Genomic DNA, 26,822 nt, shown 5'->3' with positions numbered 1-26,822 from the left:
CTCCCTTGCTGAGAGAGAGAGAGAGAATGAAAGACCTTTAAGAGCAGCAATGACTGGTGTGTGTCATTTAAAAATACAGATGGAGAGTTGGTGCTGGACGTCTGCGTTGCGTGGCGTAGAGTGACGACTCTCTCTGGACAATCAGCGCTCTGCAAGGTTTACACGCCACAGTTTAGTCCCTACTCGGCTCGCTCTGAACCACGAGAGAACAGCCACTAAACAAGAACCTGCTTCCAGAACCAGGACCTGATTTACCTGGTGGAGGAGTGGATAAGCTGCTGCAGTAGAAAAGTGCCATAAGCAAGAGTGAGAGAAAGCGAGAGGTGGGATGCAGTGTAGCACTAGCCTCTCCTCCAGTGTTCTGCCTGTCATGATAATCTGCAGCTGCTGTGAGGCCCGCTAACGCACCGCACGCTAATGTGATTTGTCAACGCTCCGTAAACATGAAAGCAGCTCGGAGAAGCCAAACGAAGCAGGTCAGCTCATAAATGGAGCCCACGTTTGGGACGGGAAAGCGGATTTGATTGTATAAGCGCTGACTGTATTCTCCTCTCCTCGCCCTACCTTTCCTTTGAAAGCATCCTTCTCTTTAGAACGCGACTCCTGCCAGCCGCTATGTTCCCCATCGTGTGTCTTCATCTTTCCAGCGGCCCGTTGGCGAGGAGAGAGATGTTATCGGGGTTATGTAATTATTATTATACTGAGAGCCTGCTGCTGAAAGACGCCGGGGGCAAAGTGGAGCAGATGAATGGCGTCAGATCTGTGTCAAGGAGTGTCAAACCTGGACAGAAATGGAAGTTCAGACGCGTCTTCTCTCACTTTTCTATTGCTTAACTGTGTTTAATCCTTTGCTTTAAGTTAAAGGGAACATCTACGGTTGTGGGAAAATGCAGTTCTCTCTGGTTGTTTACATTCAGATGCTCCATGTCTTGTAAAGGGGAACGGTGTATTTGAGGGAAAATAACAACAATAAGTTTAATTCACTGTTTGAATTCCCACAGAAAGTCATGTGTAACTCGAGTTGTTTAGTTTTGTAGCACTGTCGCTAATGCAGTTAGTCTCTGAGTTTGGAGACCATTCCACCTTAAGTGATCTGAAACAGCAAAAATAAGTCAGTGTGACCCCCCTATGGAGCAGGAATAGAGCAACATCCTCATCTCAATTGGTGCTTTTCAGCGTTTGGAGCCTCTCCGTTGTCTAAAAACCTCCAGATGGCGTTTCTCTGCTGTGAGCAGAGAGAGAGAAAGCCTAGCACCGGACCCAGACACTTTGTTTTTTTACCCATTTACAGACACTGGGGCTTCGTAAACACATTACAGCGGTTTCCAGAGCAAACCGACTGTCTGTGAGGACTGTAGTGTGTTCTCCCTGTGTCTGCATGGGTTTCCTCCAGGTGACTGTCTGTGAGGAGTGTGGTGTGTTCTCCCTGTGTCTGCATGGGTTTCCTCCGGGTGCTGCGGTTTCCTCCCACGCTCCAAAAACAGACGTTGGTAGGTGGATTGGTGATCTGATCTTGTCTTATTAGGGGCAGTTTTAGCCACAGACACCGGGTCTTGCGCGGTTGTTACAAGTCCCACTTTCTCTGTAAATGTAAATGGAGCCAACGTCTTTGCAGATCACTGATGCTGCTCTGGTTATTATTACATAGACGTGATGAAGGTGAGGACATGCTCCACAGAACTTAGAGGATCGGTTACATCTTAGAGTCTCTCTCTCTCTCTCTCTCTGTGTGTGTGTGTGTGTGTGTGTGTGGGTGTGTTTTACATTATATATCACATTTTTGGGTCCAAAACCTTTGTTCCCACTCGCATTGTGTTCCTTGTGTTTAGCACCAGACAGTCCCCACAAAGTAATCATTACAATCTGAGGTGATTGCATGTTTTACATTTGAGTTAAGGTTAGGATTAGGATTGAGTTTAGGGTTAATGTTAATATTAAGCTAGTTTTACATACAGAAATATAAATGGTAATTCTCCACATAAAAAATGTATGTCTATGTAATGTCACGGATACAGAATTGTGTGTGTGTGTGTGTGTGTGTGTGTGTGTATTTGGTTCCAGCCCTCAGTCAAACGTCTGTATTAAACTCCCCCTCCTTAAGGGGTTTATTTTTATTGTGTCAAACTGTTAAAGCAGGTGTGGGACACAGGGGGCTGGGGGCCAGTGTGGAAGGCGGTGTTGGGTTTCGTTGTTGATTTCTGAGCAATAGAACCAGACGGTTCTCTTTGGAACAGAAAACGACTCATGGGTCTCGGCTGAAGATCTATGATGTGTTTCTGATTTTTGTTTCAGTGAGTGACAGTCGGAAGAGTCTAGGTCTGACACGGAGCTGCTGTCCTGGGTCAGAGGTGGGCTCTACGGCACCTTTTAGAGGAGGGTTCTGTACAGCACCAAAAAGAGTTTTTTAACTGTCATGATGTCGAGCTTGTTACAACAGAAGAACCGTTTTTGGTGCCGTGCAGAACCCTTTTCTAAAAGGTGCTTTATAGCACCATCTATAACACACTCTCCATCAATCTAAAGAACCCCTTTATGATCCAAACAACCTTTTAATCATGCATTCATCATAAGTTTGTGGCGTAATGTCTTCCCTCGAATACAAGGGTAAAACCAGGACGAGCAGGTGGTCCTCAGCAAAGCGTCTGGAGAGATGCGATGGGTTCAGAGGGCAGAGGAAGGGTGGGCTAAAGAGGAGGTGGTCAGATGGCTCTTGTCTGTCTTGTAGAGATTTGAAAGGGGGACTGTGCTCGTCCTGCTCCTTCTCCACCGACTCTCCCTTATCTTCTGGAGTTTCACGTTTGTGGAGATGGACAAAGCCCAGCTTTGTGAGTCCGGGACTCCCTCTCATCGAGGCCGTTATTTACCCCTCGGCACCCCTCACCTCCGCCGTGTTTTACAGAGAACAGCACAAAGGAGGACGGCAACATTTTCCCCTCTGTCCATTCTTCTCAGAGAGCTGTAACCTGATGCAGCCATCACTCTCCCCCCTCGTCATACCACTGTCTGTCTTTAAAAACAACACTGTACACTCACAGTCGGACCCTCAGTGGCATGGCAAGGATATTAAACTGCATTAATCAGGGGCTGGTGGCAGCAACGGACTGGGAGATTGCTGTGAGGATTTGATGGCCCGTCACAATAATTACATTACTGACTTATTGTACAGTATATGAACGTTTCCTCAGTGATTTTCACAGACCTCTGTGATGTCCACTGTGTTTACTGTGTGTTTGTTTACAGAAGAATAAAAGACTGTTAATAATATAGATAGAATAGGCTTAATGGTTTTTAATAACTAATTGAATTAACCTTTAAAGTAGTGCAATTGTGGGCGACACAGTGGCGCAGCAGGTAGTGTCTCTGTCACTGTCCCTGTGTCTGCGTGGGTTTCTTCTGGGTGACTGTCTGTGAGGAGTGTGGTGTGTTCTCCCTGTGTCTGCGTTGGTTTCTTCTGGGTGACTGTCTGTGAGGAGTGTGGTTTGTTCTCCCTGTGTCTGCGTGGGTTTCCTCCGGGTGACTGTCTGTGAGGAGTGTGGTGTGTTCTCCCTGTGTCTGCGTGGGTTTCCTCCCGGTGACTGTCTGTGAGGAGTGTGGTGTGTTCTCCCTGTGTCTGCGTGGGTTTCCTCCAGGTGACTGTCTGTGAGGAGTGTGGTGTGTTCTCCCTGTGTCTGCGTGGGTTTCCTCCGGGTGACTGTCTGTGAGGAGTGTGGTGTGTTCTCCCTGTGTCTGCTTGGGTTTCCTCCGGGTGACTGTATGTGAGGAGTGTGGTGTGTTCTCCCTGTGTCTGCGTGGGTTTCCTCCGGGTGACTGTCTGTGAGGAGTGTGGTGTGTTCTCCCTGTGTCTGCGTGGGTTTCCTCCGGGTGACTGTCTGTGAGGAGTGTGGTGTGTTCTCCCTCTGTCTGTGTGGGTTTCCTCACGGACACAGGGAGTATGTGGAATGGAGACTGAAAAGTATCCGTAGGTGTGAGTGAATGACGGGACTCCAACTCCTCTCAGAGAGTTGGGAGAGCTCTCCAGAGAACACACTCACACCCGGTGCGATTGTGCCATATGCTGTATCTCTCTTTCAGACGCTTGGCATTTAATCATCTCACCTCTTTTTTGTGAAAATGCATCATTGATAAATAAAAAAGATTAATGGTACAGCACTAGAATGTCCCCTCACCTCCCTCCAGAAGTACAGGTGTAAGTAATATCAGGCTTGTATCTCTCTCTCTCTCTCTCTCTCTCTCTCTCTCTCTCTCTGTCTGTCTCTCTCGTTCTCCTCGGTCTCCGGTGTCCTCTCCGCTTTCAGTGGCGGCGATAAGATGTCTGTGCGATTAAGAGCGAAAAGCAATCCGGCCCCTGGCCTCGTACTGAGAGCTCAGGCGACACAAAAGAGAAGTGGGGGAGGGCCTGTGTGTGTGTGTGTGTGTGTGTGTGAGAGAGAGAGAGAGAGAGAGGAACGAGAAGAGCGAGGGATGAGGGGAGGGAGGAGAGGGAGGGGTAAATAATTGATGGGCAGCACTTTCGTTTTTTAATCTGTAAATGAGAAGCCTGGTGATGCTTTGGCCTGCTGTGTCACACTATCCCAGCGCCATTAAGATAACAAGATGGAAGATAATGATCCTAGTTAAGACACAGTTTACATGGGAGCGGAGAGAGAGAGTGAGGGAGGGGGAGAGAGAGAGAGAGAGAGAGAGAGAGGAAGAGGTTGATGAGTCCTGGCTGGGGCTTTGGAAGAAGACCCTCTTGGAAGACGATCTGTGTTTATGTCCGTATAACTACAGCGAGCTGGACTCCCATCAAAGACGAGTCTTATCTCCTCCATCACTCTGCTCCGTTTACACGCCACCTGAAGGAAATCATGCACGGACGAGCGCTCAGAGAATTATCGAATCATCAGCGCCTCTGTGTCGCTTTAATCACAGGTAACCCCTTCAGATGGAGCGAGAGATGAGGGCGTAAACAAAGGGAGAAGGCCCTTCCAGGGAAAGAGAAGTGGCGCAGTGAAGACGAAGAGAAACAGTGAGTGCTGGACGCTCTCTAAAAGGCCAGAGATGTGTTGGAGACGTTCTAGACGTTCTCTGTGTCTGGAAAAAGGCCTGGGTTATGGTCAGGAACAGAGTTAAACAGTGACCATCCAGTTTTGCAGCAGCTCTGGTGCTGGAATTAAAAATCCCATTCGTATTCTCCATAGACATTTCACACAATACTTATATAAAGAGTTGTATTCAGTCAGCCGCACTGCATGAAAGTAAACACAGACTGGCCTCTCTGGATGGCCCTCTCTGTCCCCTGTCACTCAGCATGACGCCAGCCAATGCAGGCATGTATGAAATGATAAGAGGTTAGTGTTCTCCTCCAAGCATATGGAGTTAAAGTGATGCTGCACTGGGAGCAGTTTGAGGAAAATGTGGTGTGGAGTAAACAGTTACACATTAGCCTCAGATCACCAAGATCAGTGTCAAGTATCTGCAACAAGGGTGTAAAGCCCCCCCAGCAATAGGTGGCCCACTCTATGTAGTGATGAATATCCATTCAGTACCTTTGGGAGGAGCTGGAGTGGTGTTTGAGATTCGTATCAGTTAGTTGTCGCTTTTCAACTGTATAGTCCCTACACGACTTGTCTCTTTTCCTCCTCCACCAAGTAAATCTGGTCCTGGTCCTGGTTCTGGAACTAAATGTTCTTGTTTAGTGGCTGTTTTCACGTGGTTCAGAGCGAGCCGAGTAGGGACTAAACCGTGGCGTGTAAACCTTGCAGAGCGTTGATTGTCCAGAGAGAGTCGTCACTGTATGCCACGCAATGCAGACGTCCAGCACCAACTCTCCATCTGTAAACTCTCCAGCTGCAGCAGAGATCACGTTTGTTTTTATCCGACTCACGACGGCAGCTCGTAAAATTACGCTGTGGTCTTTTGAAGAGGTTCAAACGCTCCTTGGATCGGTGGCCGACGCTGCAACAAGGAAGGGACAAACTCTACTGATCTGTCTGAACTGATGACTGAGCTGTGTTCAGTCCCAAACAACAACAACAACAACACCCCAATACACCATGAGTAAACACTGCTTAATGTTACGGCCGCCGTTGTTCCAGTTAGAGATAGGTTTAAGAGATGGCACCGGATACAATTCTGGGATGGATGTATAGTGGAAAACGAACCAGTGCCATGTGAGCAGAGCAGAGTAGGTACCATACACCGGAAAAGGCTGCTGTTAAACCCTCACAGCACAAGCTGTTACTGCAGCAAAATCAGGGGTGAGTTCCCTATTAATGCCACTCGTTTCTGAACAAATGAAGTGGCCCACACACACACACACACACAAACGCACTTAAGCAACGATTCAAGGCCGATCCAACGACTCTCAGAGATGGCCCCTAACTGCTTGACCTCCGCGGTCACAGAGGGATGCTGATGCTTATGGCTGTTCCAGCCTTGGGTCCAGGAAACCAAGCTGAACACCATAAGCGGGAGCCTTCCCGACCCTCAGCCCATCTCCATCCATCAGAGCGAGGGAGTGACGCAGAGGAAACGGAGCTGAGATCACCGTGAATAAAGACGTCTATTAACAGGATGAAGGATCTCTCTCAGAGGGAGGTGACCTCAGCGCCATCACATGACCTCAGCTAAGGATGGCCATTGGCTGGCGGCGTGGAAATGAGTGATACGAAAGGCAGGAGATTGGGAGGGGTGGTTTCATAGGGGGGCCAGCCATTCTTGCCCTGCACTCTAATACGTTACCCATCATGCATTCCTCTCGGCCTCTAATGAAAGCGCAAGGTCCCATCCGTCACAGAGAGAGAGAGAGAGAGAGAGAGAGGCAAATGGAAATTCGTCCATCCTGTGAAGTGTGTGTTTGTGTGTGTGTGTGCACGCAACCGAACATGACTGATCATCATTGCAGAACAGTGCCCTGCAACAACATATTAATATTCACTAAAAAACCTTCAAGGATTTTTTTCAGTGCTTTGTTTTCTTTTTTCCAAGGAAACACATTTTTGCACGAAGAGAAAACACAGCGTTCCTCTCCAGAAATAACTGGGCCTTGTTTTTAGAGTCTCTTTGTCTCAATGAGAATGTGAAAACAACTCAAGAGCACTCTGCTTAGCGCTCCTGAATGGTGCGGTCGTCCTAGGCCCAATCTTATGTCTTATTTTTATCCCCACAGAGGAACATACTAATGCTCATAGGTTGCTCTGCAGTGACTCAGGAGACATAATGGCAGCTCTCCAAAAATTCCTCAGGAGAATCAGAATGAGGCAAAATGGAGATGTGAGACAGAGATAAAGGAGAGCAAGAGATGTATGCTAAAGTCTCCTTTGTCTCCAAATGATCTTGTTGATTCTTCCTGCCTCTGGGCCTACCCCTTGTTTCTGAGTGTCCTCTCGCCCCTTGGAGCTGAGTTACCGGGTGTAGAGTTTAAACCTTCCCCCTACGAAACAGGACGACCCTTCAAGACCCTGACACTTCATCAGAACACAAATAAAACAGAGCAGCGCTTCATTTACCAGGCAACTAGCGCCGCTCTGTAGCAGCTCTGCACCAGTCTGCAGTGATATCAGAGGAGCTTCTGGAAATTAGTTACATTTAGGGCCTCATTCTCCTTCAGAAGAGTTCCACAATCAGAGATTACCCCCCTCTCCTCACTCTTCTGTGATATGGAGCTCAGCTCAGATTCTCATTCTGCAGCCTTTCATTTGAAACTTTCATTTCCACCTTAAATGTTGCAGTAGCATCAGGTGCCAAACTAACATTTTCAGCATTTAAGGTGGAACTTGAAATTTACAGCTAACTACTGAGACATCAGCTACTGCTAGTGACGTTTTCTGCTTGTTCTGAAGTAGAGGGACATAATATTTTAAAACTACATTATACTAAGAAAGGAAGGTGCAAATTGTGGGGAGGGGGGAGTGCCCCACTACATCTGACTAGACCAGAGCACTAAATTCAAACATGTAATTATCTGCTGTTCTCTGTTCACATTTACAACAAGTCCTTCAGATAACACCTCATTTTTGAGGCCCCCATCCCCTCTACCACCCCCCCACCCACACACACACACAGATGGCCAAGGTAAATCTGGAGTCTTCCCCAGAGAACAGATCTCCATCAAGTCCATCAGCTCAAGGCCGTTTGTCGGCTGCTGGAGATCCCCATAAAAAGAGGAGGGGGTGGTTTCAGACGGTTGCCTAATTGCTCGGATATCCTTGACACATTTAGAAGACGAAACACTTCACCATCGCTGACTGGTCTCAGAGGAATTGTTTCTAGGTGATATTTGGATTTTAAAGCATGTTTTTCTGTGTTGTTTTTTATTTTTTTTTTTGGCTTTAAAGGGGGCAATTTATTAAAGAATCCCTTTGTTCGGTGCATGTTCACATTAATGTGTTTATCTGTAGCCCACCAACCCACACACTGTAAAACAAGGCCATCCAGTCAGTTTTCTATGTGCTGCTTAAGTCTTTACAATTGCCTCACCCCCTCGTCTGAGTCTGTCCAATCACATTCATAGACCCATGTTTATCTGAGAGCACAAAGACGAAACAAACAAAAGTGCGGAGATAAAAGGAGAAAATGAGAACGGAGGAGAAAGAGAGCCGAGAGAAAATGGCTAAAAAACAGAGCATCTGCTCCTCGCTCCTCACTGCCGTGCACTCGTGGTGGGGGCGAACAGCGAGCAGCTCATTATCATTTAAAGGAACAGGGCTGTTTAGACGGGGGGAGGACGCTGCTGTGGGGCTTGTGTGGGTTTGACCCAGAACTGGGTTCTCTCAGAAAATGTGGGAGAATATATCGGCTCAGCTTTAATGTAAATGATATTGTTTAATGAGTTGCTTTTGAAATGAATGAACTTTAATGGCGTATAGTTCTTCATTGAAAGTAATAGACAACAGGCCAATTATAACCATGCCTCATGCACAGCTGTGTTACAGCACATTGGTTCTGGTCCAGACCCGCTGTTCCCGTTAGAGATGGGGTTTTGAGACGACACCGGATACCATATGCGCACATCTGATAGCATCTTACACTCTCTCTCTCTCTGTTTGTTTCCCAGGGTTTCTTTCGTAGGAGCATCCAGAAGAACATGGTGTACACGTGTCACAGAGACAAGAACTGCATCATCAACAAAGTGACGAGGAACCGTTGTCAGTACTGTCGGCTACAGAAGTGCTTCACCGTCGGGATGTCCAAAGAGTGTGAGTGCTGGACACACACACACACACACACACACACCCTCCCCTGATGTGACAGATCAGTGTGTTCTCCTCTGGTCAGTGTCACTCTGTTAGGAGTAGTTTGAAAAGAAACTGTGGATCGGCCTCGTGTCTCTGACTCACTGCAGAGGCTCAGGGTCCTGGTTGGGATCCTCCCCTCAGGTCACTGTCTGTGAGGAGTGTGGTGTGTTCTCCTTGTGTCAGTGCGGGTTTTCTCCCACAGTCTAAACACAAACTAAAACAGGTAGACTCTCTTTTCCTGGGTGTGTTCCTGCCTGGGGCTCCGGACCTAACGTGACCCTAACCATTGCACGTAAACTCTGGAGCTGCGGTCTGATTTTATAAAGCCTTCTCCAACACTAGAATTTTTTGAGGTTAACGTTATTCCCCTGGGTGTTTAATTAATCCTCTCTCAGAGAGCATGCGTTTATTGCTTTTTTTTGTTCGTGTATCTGATGCTTTTCACTTTCCCAACTATTTTTTACTGCTCAAAATAACTGGAAATGTGTTTGCTGTGATCACATTTACTTTATTCTTCTTAATTGTGGTCTTTCTTATTGCTTTCGCTTGTTTAAATTTATCAAAAATTGTATTAACTAGATGCTTGTTGGTTTAAACATTCCTGTGATCTTTCTTATTTATTATTATTACTCCTTTTCTCTTAATTTTAGGTATTTTAGCCAACACTCGCTGCCTTTTCAGTGCTCTCCATTAATGAAGTTGTCTTACAGAAGAAGAAAGAATGAATGAATGTGAAATTCTTTTTTCCCTTTTTATTAAACCCTTCTCCTTTTCCCTCTGGTGAGGTGTGAGGTTTTAAACCAGGGGCTCTGATATTTCCTCTCATGATGCCGCTCTCATATACACAAAAACTCTGAGCTCTGAGAGTCCAAGAGTCAGCGAACGTCTGAATAAACTGGAAATGCCTCTCTGTCAAATCATCAGGTTTATTATCCCTTCAGTCCGTGGAGTGGTGCTGAGCCTCATATCCACCGCAGCAGAAGGTCAGGGGTTCAGATCCCGTCACGGCCGGCTGTAGAGACACGATTAAAGGTCAGCTGTGAGTGCTGTGTTAGCCTCTATCCTCTCCCTAGTCATAGCCTTGAATAAGCAGGTAATAACACAGAGGTGCCTCCACATAAACGCTCTCAGCTCAGGGTTCAGAGCGTCTACTCTTGGGGAAATGTTGGGGGAAACGACGGACGACTCGGTGGCCTTTTTCTTTAAAGTGCTGCCAGAGCTCCGTCCCCTGTCCTACAGGTAAAGAGAAATGGTAAAGCCATTCCTGTCAGTGAAGAGGGTTCAGGAGGCGTTGACTCGGAGTAGAGAACCTGATATCAACCGTTTGCACCACAGACCAGACGCTGACGGAGCACTGTGTTGTGATTTTCGCCTGAAATCACTGCGAGGGACAGGTCAGTAGTCGCTGGATTGGTGTAGAGATGGAGCAGCCTAACCCTTGCATTGAGCACATGTTGCTTCTCTGGAGTGATGCTGCATTATCTTTGGGATCCAGGTGCCATCCACTCTAATAGCAATGTTCTGACACTTGGTGTAAAGCTTTTCTAGTAAAAAGAGGCTGTACCTGCAGCACAGAGGGAACAACCTGGGAATGTTGGATGATCAGGCGTCTGTAAACATTACCGTGAGTGTGGACACATTTCGGGACCCCAGGAACATTCTGAGTGTTTTCATATAATATTTTACACATTCATGGCTTCTCCATGATTCTGCCCCACTACCCTCTCCCCCTTTAATGTAATGTAGTGTTTTCCAAGTTAAACGAAATTGGAAAAACATGGCCGACGCCGTCGTGGCACATCAGGACGCTGGTGATTCGCGTCTGGTTCCCGTCGTAGCTGCTGCTGGAGCCAGAGGACGCGTCATTGCCCCGAGTGTGTCCTGCCGCTTTTGGGGTTCTTTTCTCCTGCGGATCCGAGCGGGTCGCATTTCACACGTTATTGGAGCTCTTCGATTGCATCAGCGGTTATCACCACAGCCCACTTCACGCTCCATTTATCCCGGTAGAACGGGCCATGCCTTCCTTTCGGGACGAGAGAGCGATCCTTAATGTTCATCCCTCTCTCTCCTCTCCTCCGCCCGTAGATGGGCCGCTGGCTTATCGCTAAGGTTTTACAGGACGTGCCGCACCTGCTCCTGTGATGTATATCAGAGTGAAGCTCTGCTGGAGACAGGACGCTGGGTCTTTTGGAGAAAAGCAAGCCACTGGAATGGAAAAGTGGTAATGGGGCTCATCAGGGCTGAGTGTGATGGTAATGTCAGGCATTCTGGCTAAAGGAAGGCAATTCCCGCCAAAGCAGGACAGTTCCAGGGGACAGTTTTTGGTTGTTGTGGCCAAATATCGTGTCACTGTTGAGTTTAAACAGTTTTGAAGCATGAAATGGCAGCGCATTCCTGTATTACGCATGATGTTTGGGGCTTTTTTGGCCACGGTTTTCTCGATTCCTAGACCTTTATGTCCTTCAAAGCCTCCTCAAAGCACCATGAAACTGCTTTCTTTATAACTCCCCAATACATAATGTTAGAGCTTGTGAGCTTGAAGGAAAGAAAAAGGTACTTGATTTAATCATTCATCCATTCATTCATTCATTTTCTGTAACTGCTTCGTCTTGTCCCGGGTCATGATGTCTCCAGAGCCCACATAAGTCACTGGGCACAAGGCAAGAGCACACACTGGAAAGAGCATCACACACTCACACTAACATTCTGGAGGTGGTGTGGGTGGGTCCTGTAGGGGGCGTCCCTGTGCTCTGTGAGAATCCTGTGCCTGAGTTCAGTGACAGACATTAACAGACTGTACGCAGTAGTGTGGGAGGGGCTTCAATGAGGTAGGGCTTTGCTGATTGGCTCTTTTAGCCTTTTACACTCTTAAAAATAAAAGGTATTGTGCCGATACATTACTGGTACTGAAGGTAGAAACAGTGCAGTGTGTCTTTAAAGGTACAGCAGTGGTGCTCGAGTCCAGTTGTGTTCCCTAAAGGTTCATTACATTCTCTTCTCCAGAAGGAGAGGGGATCTCTGTAATCTTTCATTATACAACTGTGGGGAATAAAAGAACACAATAAAAGTCCTGGAGAAGAAATGGGGCGAATGAAACCAACATTTTTGAAATGTATAATTACAAAAGGATATGGTACAATAATGTTCCCTTCAGGGGACAACCACAGTTTTTTTTGACAGTGTACTCAATAATCAAGTTATTCTGCAACACAGTTTACAGGTTTACAGTTTAAACTCCCTTCCTATAATTTTAATTGGTTCTGGTTCTGAGCTCAGTTCTTGTTCTGAGCCTGGTTCTGGTTCTGAGCTCAGTTCTGGTTCTGAACTCGGTTCTTATTCTGAGCTCGGTTCTTATTTTGAGCCTGGTTCTTGTTCTGAGATCGGTTCTGGTTCTGAGCCTGTTTCTGGTTCTGAGCTCAGTTCTTGTTCTGAGCTCGGTTCTTGTTCTGAGCCTGGTTCTGGTTCTGAGCCTGGTTCTTGTTCTGAGCTCGGTTCTTGTTCTGAGCCTGTTTCTGGTTCTGAACTTGGTTCTGGTTCTGAGTCTGGTTCTGGTTCTGGTTCTGAGCCTGGTTCTTGTTCTGAGTCTGGTTCTGTTTCTGAGCCTGGTGTTGTTCTGAGTCTGGTTCTGTTTCTGAGCCTGGTTCTGGTTCTGAGCTTGGTTCTGGTTCTGAGCCTGATTGTGAGGCGGTGGAGGAGGAGGCAGTGAAGTCAGAGATGATATTAAACTAAACAGCCCTGAGGAAGATGTCACTCGCTCTGTCTCCCCTCCCTCAGGCTCCACTGCAGAGCATCATTAGCAAATAAAGACATCTGCAGATTCCCCATCTCTCTCTCTCTGTCTGTCTGTCTCTCTCTCTCTCTCTCTCTTCTCTCTCTCTCTCGCTGAGTTCACCTCACCTCTGATCGTATTACAGCATACAAGTACTATGGCAAAAAAAATGGGATGATGAAGACAGAGAGAGAGCAGGAAGAATGGGGAAGAGAAAAGAGAGAAAGACAAACAGAAACTAGGGAGAGAGGGAGAGAGGGAGCAGGTTTGTTTCCTGTGGTTCTTTCAGTGGTGTGTTGTACATGTGAGACTGATGTACATCTCTTCACACACTCTGCTGCCTGTGTGTGTGTGTGTGTGTGTGTGTGTGTGTGTGTGTGAGTGAAATATGGTGTTTATTTATCGAGGCATCTGTCGTGTTGGTGAGATGCCGAGGTTTAACACAGATGGCAGAGTGACAGGAACATGATCGACACCAATAAAACACACACACACACACACACACACACACACACACACACACACACACACAGACATATATACCCCCACACACACCCTGTGCCCACATTAGGATGACAGCAGCTGTACTTCAACAATTAATGCAGATTATAAAACATTTAAAAAGCAGTGAGAGCCGTGTTGGTCCTGGGTGGGGTCCTCTCCCTGGTCACTGTCTGTGAGGAGTTTGTTCCTCTTTCTTCTGCAATCTCTCTCTCTCTCTCTCTGCCTTCCCCCTCTCTCTCTCTCTCTCTCTGCCTTCCCCCTCTCTCTCTCTCTCTCTCTGCCTTCCCCCTCTCTCTCTCTTTGCCTTCTCTCTCTCTCTGCCTCCTCTCTCTCTTTGTCTCTCTCTCTCTCTCTGCCTCCTTTCTCTCTCACTCACTCTGCCTCCTCTCTCTCTCTCGCTCTGCCTCCTTTCTCTCTCTCACTCTGCCTCCTCTCTCTCTCTCTCGCTCTGCCTCCTCTCTCCCTCTCTCTCTCTCTCTCTCTCTCTCGCTCTGCCTCCTCTCTCTCTCTCTCTCTCTCTTTCTCTCTCTCTCCTCTCTCTCTCTCTCTCTCTCTCTCTCTCTCTCTCTCAATATTTGGAGATGGAGATGAGAGCCTCCTGAGACCACTCTCTTGTCCACTCATCATGCCCTTTATTTTTGTGTGTTAAGTAATGCTCAATAAAGAGCCGATTAGGCCACGAGAGAGAGAGAGAGAGAGAGAGAGAGAGAGAGAGAGAGAGAGAGAGAGGGAAGGCAGAGAGAGAGAGACATCACGTTTAATCCGAGAGGAAGATCAGGCTTCCAGCAGGTACAGAGCACTGGATTGATTCCATGAGGGGGTATTAAATAGACATTAAAATTAATTTATTGTCCACTCTCTCAGCTCCACTGACCACACAGGAGCACTTTGTAATTCTACTACTACAGACTGTAGTCCATCTGTTGCTCTGCATACTTTGTTACCCCTCCTTCCCCCTATTCTTCAGGACTCAGGACCCCCAGGTTTGGTGGTGGATCATTCTCAGCGCTGCAGTGACACTGACGTGGTGGTGGTGTGTTAGTGTGTGTTGTGCTGGTGTAGAGTGGATCAGACACAGCAGTGCTGCTGGAGTTTTTAAATCCTGTGTCCACTCACTGTCCACTCTGTGAGACACTCCTCCCTCGTTGGTCCACCTTGTAGATGTAAGGAGTATTATAAACATCCAAAAAAGGTAGTGTGTGATGATGAAATGTCCACATACTTTTGGCCGTGTAGTCTGGTGAGGGCGGGGTGTCTCAGGGTCCACTGCTCGCTGTGCAGTGGATTTAGAGCCTCCTCCTGTGTCTGAGCCAGAGATTACGACCTGATAGAGATCTAACACACTCAACAGCCACTTGAAATTGACACTTTTACAGCGGGGCGTATGTCTGTGTGTGTGTGTGTGTCTGTGTCTGTGTGTGTGTATGTACCAGGAATAGATTACATTGTAGGCACCAAAACCTGTTTACACACTTACATTGTGAGGATTTATCTTCCTTAATGGGACCTCCAGCTGGTCCCCACAATGTATGAGGACTACAAATAAGTTCTAAAGCGTTTTAGTGTAAAGTTTAATTTGAATTCACAACCCAAACATTCTCCTGCTCTCTTGTGATTTTCGGTGATGGTGTGTCATATTAAAAATGACAATCGTCACTTTATTCAGGAACAAATAACTTTACAAAAAACCAAGTGTTAATGCACTGCGTTCTCACACTGACTGGACACAGTATTATCCCCAAGAACCGAACAAATCCATCAGTCTTCTCCAGCATGAGAGTGTGTGAGTGAATGAGTGAAAGAATGAGAGTGAGTGAGTGAATGCGTGAGTGAGTGAATGGGAGAGAGTTGGTGAGAGAATGAGTGAATGAGTGAGTGAGAGTATGAATGAGTGAGAGTGTGAGGGAGTGAATGGGAGAGAGAGTGTGAGTGAATGAGTGAGTGAGAGTATGAATGAGTGAGAGTGTGAGTGAGTGAATGGGAAAGTAAGAGAGTGGGAAGGGTGAGTGAATGAGTGAGAAAGTGAAAGTTCACGAGCTCAGGACCAGAACACACCAGATCCGTCCTAATCAGAATAAACCAGATCAGTCCTAATCAAAATAAACCAGATCAGTCCTAATCAGAATAAACCTGAGAAGTGCTAATCAGAATAAACCAGATCAGTCCTAATCAGAATAAACTGGATCAGTGCTAATCGGAATAAACCAGATCAGTCCTAATCAGAATAAACTGAATCAGTGCTAATCAGAATAAACTGGATCAGTGCTAATCAGAATAAACCAGATCAGTCCTAATCAGAATAAACTGGATCAGTCCTAATCAGAATAAACCAGATAAGTCCTAATCAGAATAAACTGGATCAGTGCTAATCAGAATAAACTAGATCAGTCCTAATCAGAGTAAACCAGATCAGTCCTAATCAGAATAAACCAGAGCAGTCCTAATCAGAAAAAAACTGTATCAGTCCTAATCAGAATAAACCAGAGCAGTCCTAATCGGAATAAACCAGATCAGTCCTAATCGGAATAAACCAGATCAGTCCTAATCAGAATAAACCAGAGTAGTCCTAATCGGAATAAACCAGATCAGTCCTAATCGGAAATAAACCAGATCAGTCCTAATCAGAATAAACCGGATCAGTGCTAATCAGAATAAACTAGATCAGTCCTAATCAGAGTAAACCAGATCAGTCCTAATCAGAATAAACCAGATCAGTCCTACTCAGAGTAAACCAGAGCAGTCCTAATCAGAAAAAAACTGGATCAGTCCTAATCAGAATAAACCAGAGCAGTCCTAATCAGAATAAACCAGAGCAGTCCTAATCAGAAAAAAACTGGACCAGTCCTAATCAGAAAAAAACTGGACCAGTCCTAATCAGAAAAAAACTGGACCAGTCCTAATCAGAATAAACCAGAGCAGTCCTAATCGGAATAAACCAGATCAGTCCTAATCAGAATAAACCGGATCAGTTCACAGCTCAGACATTATCTGAATCATTGGAAAACCCAGAGTCAGAGCAGTGTTATAGTGGACCTCACTACACTGACCGACTCCAAACTGAGGTCCACCTCTCTCTCTCTCTCTCTCTCTCTCTCTCTCTCTCTCTCTCTCTCTCTCTCTCTCTCTCTCTCTCTCTCTTTCTCTGTTTCTCTTCTAATCTTCTCTGATTCCTTTTCTTCTTTATAATCTTTCTGTCTCTTTCCCTTTTGCATGTCTCTCATTCCTACCATCTGTTCATTCTCTCATTCCCTGTCTTAGAGTTTACTGTCACCGTTCTTGATCATTAGAGGACCTATGTGTGTGTGTATGTGTGAGAGAGAGAGAAGCGGCGTAAATAGAGCGAAGCTGCCACTGATCTGTGACTCATATGGAGCTGACCTTGATCTAACCACCCGCTACACACACGCACACACACACACACACACACACACACACACACACACACACACACACACACACACACAAACAAAGCCTCCTTTATGAAAGAGGCGCACTCTTTTCTCAGTGTGTTTACTTGTTTGTGTGTTTATTACATGCCGCAGTGTTTAAACTCCGTTCTCTCGGATCACAAATGTTATGAGTTCATTACGTCGGCTTCTTTTTAAAGTCTGTTCTAATAGAAGTGTTTTCTCTTTATGTGGAGTTCACCTTTGTTTCTCCTCCTTTGTGTTTTGTTTAGACATTGAACTACTTCCTTCGTTCCTACAACTTTGTCCCTGTGCGTTTCACAGCAGACGTTAAAGAACCCGACCCCTGGTTTTCTTTAACTCTGCCCACAGCATTCACCGGGTTTGGTGGACAGAGTAGTGGCCAGTGCAGATTTTCATATCTACATCCCCCTGATGATAATGCACGATAATTAAACAGAAAAATAATAATAATACAACACAAGCAAGCAAGGAAATGTCTCAGCCTTGGGGTCAGGAGGGTCAGAGCAGGCCAGGAGCTGCTTCTTTCTGCAGGAAACACATGTGATTTAGGAGTTTAATACTGTAATTCACCTCTCCCAAAACTAGCAGGCTTTACTGATTACAGAAATGAGTAAAAAACAATCATTCGGGTTTAATAATCATAGTAAATTTAATTTAAAATGTGATATCGTGTTTGGAAATTAGAGATTTGAATAAACAGAGCGGGTGCAATTAAATAACAACATATTAATGGGGAAAGATTCAAATTAAAACAATTTTTAACATAAAATTAGCATCAAATAAATCACAGAGCATCCAATTGGAAACAGAACTAAGATTTATTGTTGTTGGAACAAAACCTTAAAAATAACTTTGAGATGTTAAAAACATTCCTAATTATAATGAAAGTTAATGCAACAAGATGCTATTCTGAGTCTCTGTCAAGGGGACAACCACTGGTCTATTAGTGGCACCTCATCCAGCCCCCTGTGCCCTGAGTAAGTCACAAACTCAGAAAGGCACTCCTCTGACAAGGAGAGACTACAACTTGGAGGGAGTGGGAGGCCTTGCCCTTAAGCGAGGGAATAACTTGAACGCACAATCGCGATAGACCGATATGGACTCGCAGGTGGGATGTGATTAATAGACATCGGTCACTGGTTCACATTTTGACTGCCATTTTTTAGCAGTTTTCACAACGTTTTTTTTACACGAGTAAAATGTGGGTGTTAATCTCTGTCTGTTCACAGCGATTAATATCAGAATGACCAGTGAAAAGCTGAAAAATCACACCGTTTCTTTAACTCGTATCTCATTGGCTACTAGACCTGTCAATCAAAGCCATATATCTCCCCCCTCCCCCGTTCTCCCGGCACTGTTTGAGTGTCCACACTAAAGTTAACGACTAATCTCAAGTTTGCTCACGTGAAATATTAGAACAGCGGCTATAATTAATCACAATGAGGATTAAATACACTGATGTGGATCTAGTTTAGTGATTATACACTCTGCTGAAACACTGATTCACTGCGGGGGCCGGTGTTGGAGGAGAATATGCTGCCGGGCTGTGGTCACATGGAGGTGGATGTGGCTCCTTGGAATCCACTAAAACAAATCCACATTTATCAGTGTTTACTGTCTACAACACACAAGTTCATTTTACATATGAAACTTTTGGACATGGTCCCAACAAAGATATTTATACATTTCTGAGCTGTACTGGGTATAAATGGTGTTATCTGTGGTTTATTTTTACTGTGACCCTCAAAGAAATACAGCTTTTACCTGCTCCTGGAAAGTTAGCTATATATTAATGGTGTCTTTGACACCGAGTCTGAAACTGACAAACTGCGACGCTCCTTCAGCTTTTCAGTTTGAACTTGTACTCTTTTTTTGTGTTTGTATGAATGCATTAACATCAGGCGACCAATCAGACCTTCGTTGTCATGGTTACAGACCAAACAAATGATCACCAAGACAGTGACAGAACAGCTCGTCTTGTTCTTGGAGGTCACTAAAGCTTAAAGAACGAGCAACACGCCGACTATAAAAATGCGGATGTTAAAGAAAATGAAACCTTTTTAATGAGAGGAGCAACACGCTGAAGCAGAGCCTCAAACCGCAGCACTGACATAGATCCTGAAACACCTTCAGATCCTGAAAAGGTGCTGAGCTCCCCGTGTTGTTGTCTTTTCTGTAGAACGGTGTGAACCCACTGTGTGCTTTGCTTAGTTTTTAAAACTAAAAGGATGAATTCATCATCACTGCTGCAGCTACTCAAGGAACTCATTTCTTCTTGGGATTTCAGGAACATTTTGGCGCAGTGTAAAAAGCATCTGCTAATTTCAGATGAGGAAAAATGGAGAGAGTTTGTTCGGGTCGTGTCGTCAGGCCGTTTTCACGTCCAGATCGCGAATACATTCAGCCTCTTTCACTGCCAGCTTTTGTTTACTGTCTTATGACCCCAGAGCCAATCAAATACGTGGAGCAAATGTGGCCCAAATACGGTGCAATCAACTTAACGATCCCACATTTGATTAATGAATTAACGCCGGGTGATTGTTCTGCGCTGTGACAGGAGCCGGTGACGGTGCTACATAGACGTAGAGTGCTTTTATCTCGGTGGAGGTTATTCACACACTCTGCGCATATAGGTCAAAGGAGCATGTTTGTGTCTCTGAGTCCAAATCCACCCCAGCCCTGAAGCGCATAACAATGACACAGAGGATAATGGAAACCCCCTCAGGACTCAGGAATACGTATTAATTCTATAGGAAGACCACCAACCCCCTCTGTTATCTCCCACTAGGACGTGGGGCTTGATTAATCTGGACTGATCAGTCGTGTGTGTCCAGTTTGGTAGAGGCCTGAGGTTCATGGATGTGCTATGACTAGGACGATGAAGAAATCTCTTGTTCGTGCATTTTGCCATTAATGTAACCTAGAGCCCACCAACACACACACTGTGAAACAAGACCCCCCAGTCAGTTTTCTGTGTGCTGCCTCTGAGTCTGTCCAATCACAGCGCTGGACCCCTGTTTATGTGAGAAAGCAAAGACGAGGTTAAACACAGCAAAACAGACACAACGAGCACGGAGAAATAAGAGCACTGAGTAAAAACGGAGAGGAAAGAGAACTGAGCGAAAACAGCTAAAAACCAGAGGTTCTGCTCCTCGCTCCTCACTGCTGTGCGCTCGAGGTTAGGCTCATTTCGAGGCTCATTATTATTTAAAGGAACAGGTGCTGAAAGCGGGTGTTCTGAACAGGGGTGTTTACACAGGCGGAGAACACTGCTGTGGGGCTTTGACTCAGACCTGTGTTCCATTGTGGAAAAGAAGAGGGAGAATGTCCTTTTTTAAAAGGTAAAAGTGGAAAATGTTAAGGTTATTGGAACTGTTGGAAGTGACTCCGTCAGTCAGTGACTCAGTAAGAGACATTGTATAAAGGAAAAGGTACAAAATAGAAACAGGTTCAGTATCAAAGCGGTGAATCTTTATGTGCTCAGAACTGACTAATACTATCTTCCACAGAGGCCTGGCAGGTTTTGCCTCTCGCTGATAGCTGTGTCCTCAGAGTCCACATCAGGGTCAACGGAGCAAGAAAGTGTAGCTCCTCCTCCTCCGGCCCATTATTCCACCCCAGCCGTAGGCGGCTGTGATTAATAGAGACGAGGCTGATGGAGTTGGCCGAGCTTTACGGGATCATTAAGAGGAGAACACCTGGTGCTGCGGAGGGCCGTCTGGGGACCATCCAGTTTCATTACGCCTCCGAGGGGCTTGTGTTTGAAGGCGCTCTCTGTGGGAGGGAACCTGGGACAGCAGTCTGTGCCAAGTCCAAACAAATCCCGCTTTATTACTCAACGGCGTGCATCCCGGAGTCACCAGACGGAGCTTCACTCATCGACTACGACTCTCCGAAAGCAACCGTGATGAAATTCAAAGCAATTCCCAAATCCCCAGCAAGTTTACAGAGCCAATGACTGAAGTCCCTTCTCACATGAACCTGCCGTCATTTATAATTCATACCTTCTCCTTCACAAACCCGGATTTATTTACATTTGCATTAAAGGTGACCCATTCCCCCTCCTGGGTTCTTAATAAAACATCTGAATGAGCCGCTCACTGTTCACCCCGACCCCGAACGCACAGCAGTGAGGAGCGAGGAGCGGAACTCTGTTTTTTAGTTGTTTTCGCTCCGTTCTCTTTCTTTTCCGTTCTCATTTTCTCAGTTTTTACTCAGTGCTCTTATTTCTCCGCGCTGTCTGTTTTGTTGCGTTTAACCTCGTCTTTGCACTCTCATATAAACGCAGGTCCAGCACTGTGATTGGACTGACTCAGATGAGGGGGCGGGGCCAATCTAAAGTCTCTGCCCTTGACGTCAGAATGGAGCAGAATCAGAATCTACATAATATCTCTCCTATAATTTACTGTTCCACTTTAAATGACAATTACTTGGCAGTCTCAGAATGTAAGGTTGGTACCATTTAAGGTGGACTGGTGAGTTTTCAGTTTCAGTTTTTTGGTGAACGTGTCCTGAACCTCAGCTTCAGTTTCAGCTGAACCCTCTCATTACCGTGCGTTGTTATTAACCAGTGCAGCTTTTTTCCTGCTTCATAAAAATACACGAAGAGTTTCTGATGATTTCCCTCATTTCCCGTTCCCCCTGCAGCCGTGAGGAACGACAGGAACAAGAAGAAGAAGGAGAGCCCCAAGCCTGAGCTCCAGGAGAGCTATGAGCTTTCGGCCGAGCTGGAGGCCATCATCGAAAAGATCCGGAAAGCACACCAGGAGACGTTCCCCTCGCTGTGCCAGCTGGGCAAGTACACCACGGTGAGTCCCCTGCTGAAACATAACCCAGATACTCTCTTACACTTATATATGATAATGTATGGAATATCATTCCAATCTGAGCCAGGACAAGGCAGAGTGAGTTAGGCGGTGAGTTAATGTAGGCCGGAGCCAACAGAGGGTGCTAGGGTGCTGCCTTCCTTGTTTTAAAAAATAAATATTTAGATATAGTCAATAACTATGGATCTGGGGTATGAGTCTGTTACAGATGTAAATTAATGTGTAATATATAAAATACACTGAGAAACGAAGCTTCCATTTCATTTCTGTTTCTGCAGGGCGTGTTTCCATTGGCTGCGCTGCTGCACTGGGCAACATTTGTAGCGGCCCGTGATGGTAGAGGCACAGCCAATCAGAAACCATTGCTGTTAGTAAATACAAACTTTACATCTAGTAGGTGGACCAATGAGGCAGGAGTGTGAGACAATAAGTGGACACAGGGTTTACTCAGACATCACTGCTGTGTTCTAAAAAACTTTTCTGACCTGGAAGTGGTTTAAAGGTGGGATTACAGCCTTCCTTACTCCCTTCCTCTCTCTCTCCCTCTCTCTCTATATCACTCTCCCTCTCTCTCTCTCTCATTCAATCTTTCACTCTCTTCCTCTCTTTTCTCTCTCTCTCTCTCTCTCTCTCCCTATCTCTCTCTCTTTCTCGCTCTCTCGCTCTGTCTTTCACTCTTCCTCTCTTTTACCTCTCTCTCTCTCTCTCTCTCTCTCTCTCTCTTTCTCGCTCTCTCGCTCTTTCTCTCTTGCTCTGTCTTTCACTCTCTTCCTCTCTCTTTTCTCTCTGTCTTTCTCTCTCTGTCTTTCTCTCTCTCTGTCGCTCTCTCTCTTTCACACTCTCGCTCTCTCACTCTCTCTCTCTCATTTTTTCTCTCTCTCACACTCTCGCTCTCTCACCCTCTCTCTCTTTCTCTCTCTCTCTCACTCTCACTCTCTCTCTCTCTCTCTCTCTCCCTCTCACTCGCTCACAAATGCAAAAACAGCTGCTGTGAGACACATTCTTTCTTTCGTGTCTTGCTTAAGCAGCATATTTATTGAAGCTGAATATGGAGGTGTCTTGGTGTCTGAGCTGATTTTTTTTTTAATTAAAGCTTGTGCCCGAGCTTTGTCGTATTTGAGGTTAACTCTTTAGCATTTTAACTTGTGATTAATCACAGAATGCCCTAGTGATTAACTCAATTGTTTTAATTGAATGTCATCACTAATTCTAAGCAATCCCCAAAATGAATAGCACAAGCCGCATGGATGAGACTGGAGATGATTGGACCGGCTGAGAGAGGACTGCAGTGTTCTTCTGTGTCCATGCTGCAGCTGCTCTGATCCTGTTCTATAGATTACAGGCTAAAAGAGCAATAGACTTGCACCGGTGGAGTGTGCGCTGAGCTAATCAAATCCATGAGGGTTCTGAGTGATGATATCGAGTCATGTGTTCTTCCTGAGCGGAGTCAAACCTTGGGGTCCAGCCCCGGAGTTATCTGCGAAGGGTGTGTTTGATTTGGGCCTCGTGCTGTAATTCTTACTGGACGGAGCTCAGAGCTAATCGATGGTGTGTACGCAACTGTAAATCCTTCTTTAATTCGGCCCGAGTGCTCAATTATTACGGCAAATCCCCGAGAACTATTCAATAACTTCCATTCTTCTCTCCCACTCTCTCTCTCCCCGGCTCCTCTGGCCTTCAATGGGCTTTTTTCCGCCCCAGAATCCAGAGTTAAAGTAGCAGTGGAAATCAATGGCGGTGAAACGAGATTAGACAGTTCCTCACAAAGGCTGCGTGAGTGTTGGCTGAACAATGAAGCCGAGGTTTTCATTATTAATATAAAGCAAACAAAAGGAGGCTGATCTAAATGAAGCCGTGCTGTATGGCGCGGACGTGACGAGGTTGCCAGATCCTCTGCTTGTCGATGCCGGAGAATAAAGACGATTGTTTTAGATGCGCAGCTCACCTCTGAGCTCGGGGGGGTGGGGGGGAATAACGTCTGATGAATGATGGGCTTATTCCCCACGCTGTGTGTAGGAGCAGCGCTAATGACAGGCTTCAGAGCCGCGCTAGGAACGTTAGCAGTGGGTTTGGGTCGAGTGGGAGCTTGTTCTTTGTGACGTGTTCTTCAGGGGGGCGTGAGCACCCGTCCCACCGAACAATAAAGGTGTCACTTGAATGCCTCTTTGAATCGTGGAGTAAATGTGGCTGATCTCTTTGAGTCGTTATCAGCCTTTGTGGCATGTAGCTAGCATTAAAGCGGGGAGGCTGCGGGATTAGCTTAGCATTGTAAACAGGTGTCAAGTTGATTTACACTCCTGTTTCTTCAGGTGACGTGAAATTCAGCGGTATATACTCATAGAAAAGCATTGAGTTCTCAGCACAAGGTTTTCCCAGCTTCTCTTCCTTGCTCTTCATACATCGGGAGTGGGTCATCACTCAGGTTACTGTCACACGTGCCTTGTTTAGTCCAGACTCTTCAGTTTGGTCTGAACCAAAGGTGCCTGAGATGAACCAAGGTCTGGTTTGTGCGCAGTGTGAAAAAACATTTTTGGAATGGTTCCGATTTTGGAGCCAATTACAGGACGTTGAGGCAGAAGAAATGACAGAGACAGATGTGACCAGGTGTTTCACTCTCTGCCTTCACTCCAAAAAGAGCAGATGAATGTAAAAACCTTTTCAATTCATTGCTATTACCCCACTATGCTCCTTCAGTGAAAACTGTGTCCTCAGTGACACCACAGATCAGATTAGATTAGATTCATTGTGCAGCATCTCACAGATCTAACAGAGATACAGGTATGAGATGTAAGACGGAGTGTGTAAGATGAATAGTGCAGTAATCTAACTGTACAGTACAGTGCTGTGCGTGCCGTTAAAGTGATGGTGTGGAGCTCAGCAGGGTCACGGTCTCAGGGAAGAAGCTCTACCTGAGTCTGTCAGAGCCTGCAGAGGCTCCTGTAATGCCTCCCAAATGGAAGAAGGGTAAAAAGCCTGTGGTTAGGGTGAGAAGGGTCCTGGTTTTCTGTAATAAACTGAAACAAAATGTAAACAGCTGTGATTCCTACTGCGTAACATCTGCTTTATTCCCCAACTACATAGAGTGTAAAAGACACTGCATTCTCGGAACGGTACTCAGTAGTGTTGGAGGTGGGACACAGCATTAGTCCCCATTAAGGTGGAACTGAAAATGTGAATAGAATGAAAGATGGCAGGACGTAGGAATATCATGGAAATTGCTAAATTGCAGAACAGAAACCTTCGTTCAGACCTTGGTCCAGACTTTCATCTGAGAAACACGTCCTTAGTGTCCGGTGTCTTAACAGTAAAAGGGAATAAGACATTAGACACCACTCAAATTCTCTTCCAGTTCTCCTTCCCAAGCCTGCATTTTTCACCTCTGAAGCAAGGCCAGTTTTACTCCTCAGTCTGCAGCTGAACGTATTGCTGTTTCAGGGTTTACACTTCATCTGTACGTTTCTGTACATTCAATGTGGAAGAAGCAACACTGCCCCCTAATGGCCAAGTCTGTGCAGGAATGTTGGCAGCTGCAGAAGCGTACCTTGGCTCTATCTGCAGGATCTGCTCCAGACATCAGTATCTGCAGCCAGGCAGGTCAACTCTGGGCTCAAATCCCCCTCCTCGGTCCACATCATGTTGTTCTGCGAGTCTAACCCTGCTGCAGCTGCGTGCTTCAACCTGGGGCTGAGTCTAGAGCTCCTTCCATCCCCCAGCTCCTGGGAGAGAGAGCCGTGGCCAGTGGAGCTTCACTAGAACACACACCCTCGCATCACACGCAGGAGCGACACACACCCTCGCATCACACGCAGGAGCAACACACACCCTTACATAACACTTGGAGCAGCACACACCCTCACATCACATGTAAGAGCAGCACACACCCTCACATCACACACAGGAGCAACACACACCCTCGCATTACACACCCTCGCATCACACTCAGGAGCAACACACACCCTCACATCACACGTAGGAGCAGCACACACCCTCGCATCACACGTAGGAGCAGCACACACCCTCGCATCACACACAGGAGCGACACACACCCTCACATCACACATAGTAGAAGCACACACCCTCGCATCACACGTAGGAGTGGCACACACCTTCACATCACACGCAGGAGTGACACACACCCTCACATCACACATAAGAGCAGCACACACCCTCGCATCACACGCAGGAGCGACACACACCCTCACATCACACGTAGGAGCAGCTCACACCCTCGCATCGCACACAGGAGCGACACACACCCTCACATCACATGTAGGAGCAGCACACACCCTCACATCACACGCAGGAGCAACACACACCCTTGCATCACACGCAGGAGCAACACACACCCTTGCATCACACGCAGGAGCAACACAGACCCTCGCATCACATGCAGGAGAGACACACACCCTCACATCACACACACAGGAGCGACACAAACCAAAGGTCTGGTCAGAACAAGGCGTGTGTGAAAGCCCCTAAAACACCTGAGCTGGAGTAAAGCACAGAGTAGTAAATCAACTCAGAGTAGTCAGGCTCCACCGACACGACCTGTGAAACACATCATGGATTTGATCTCAGCGAGGATGACCCCGGCTTGACCGGCCGACGTTTGCCTTTGGGGACGATCCACAAATGTTTACCTGTCGGAGAGAGAGGTCGCAGTTCAGGGGAGCTGTCTTAAACCTGGCAGTACTTTCCGGAGTGTGGTGCTACACCGTGACAAGCGAAGCTGACATAGATCTGTTTCTCCGACACCCCGGACTCTGGAGAAGCAGCGCTCCTCAGCCTGTGATTGAGGGCCTGATAGCAGCAGGAGATTAGGGCTTTATTTTTATTTTTCAGCGAGTGAGGAGAGCAGCGGTGTTGCAGAGATGATTGACAGTGAGCTGGTGTTTGTTTCGACTGGTGTAAATATAGCTGGAGCTCAGCGTGAGGTTTCTGAGATTGACGTTCATGCTCCATTAACACATCTCTGATCGGCAGCTTCCACAGTCCAACTCAGGGTTTGTGTGTAAATGTGTAACACACACACACATAAACACACACATCTGTCACAGCTGCTCCGTTCTGGCAG

General features: G+C 46.4%; 1 protein-coding gene across 1 annotated transcript in view; it reads left to right on the top strand.

Annotated features, from left to right (window-relative positions):
* Nucleotides 1-26,822, top strand: part of LOC136699682 (retinoic acid receptor beta-like) — a 65,077-nt gene that overhangs the window by 21,373 nt on the left and 16,882 nt on the right. Inside the window, exons 3-4 of the mRNA XM_066674593.1 lie at nt 9,038-9,179; nt 21,570-21,730. Coding sequence (XP_066530690.1) covers nt 9,038-9,179; nt 21,570-21,730 — 303 coding nt within the window. The remainder of the gene's footprint in view (nt 1-9,037; nt 9,180-21,569; nt 21,731-26,822) is intronic.

Source organism: Hoplias malabaricus, chromosome 6, assembly GCF_029633855.1.
Source record: "Hoplias malabaricus isolate fHopMal1 chromosome 6, fHopMal1.hap1, whole genome shotgun sequence".
Taxonomy (NCBI): domain Eukaryota; kingdom Metazoa; phylum Chordata; class Actinopteri; order Characiformes; family Erythrinidae; genus Hoplias; species Hoplias malabaricus.
This window is presented reverse-complemented; position numbering and strand designations above follow the sequence as displayed.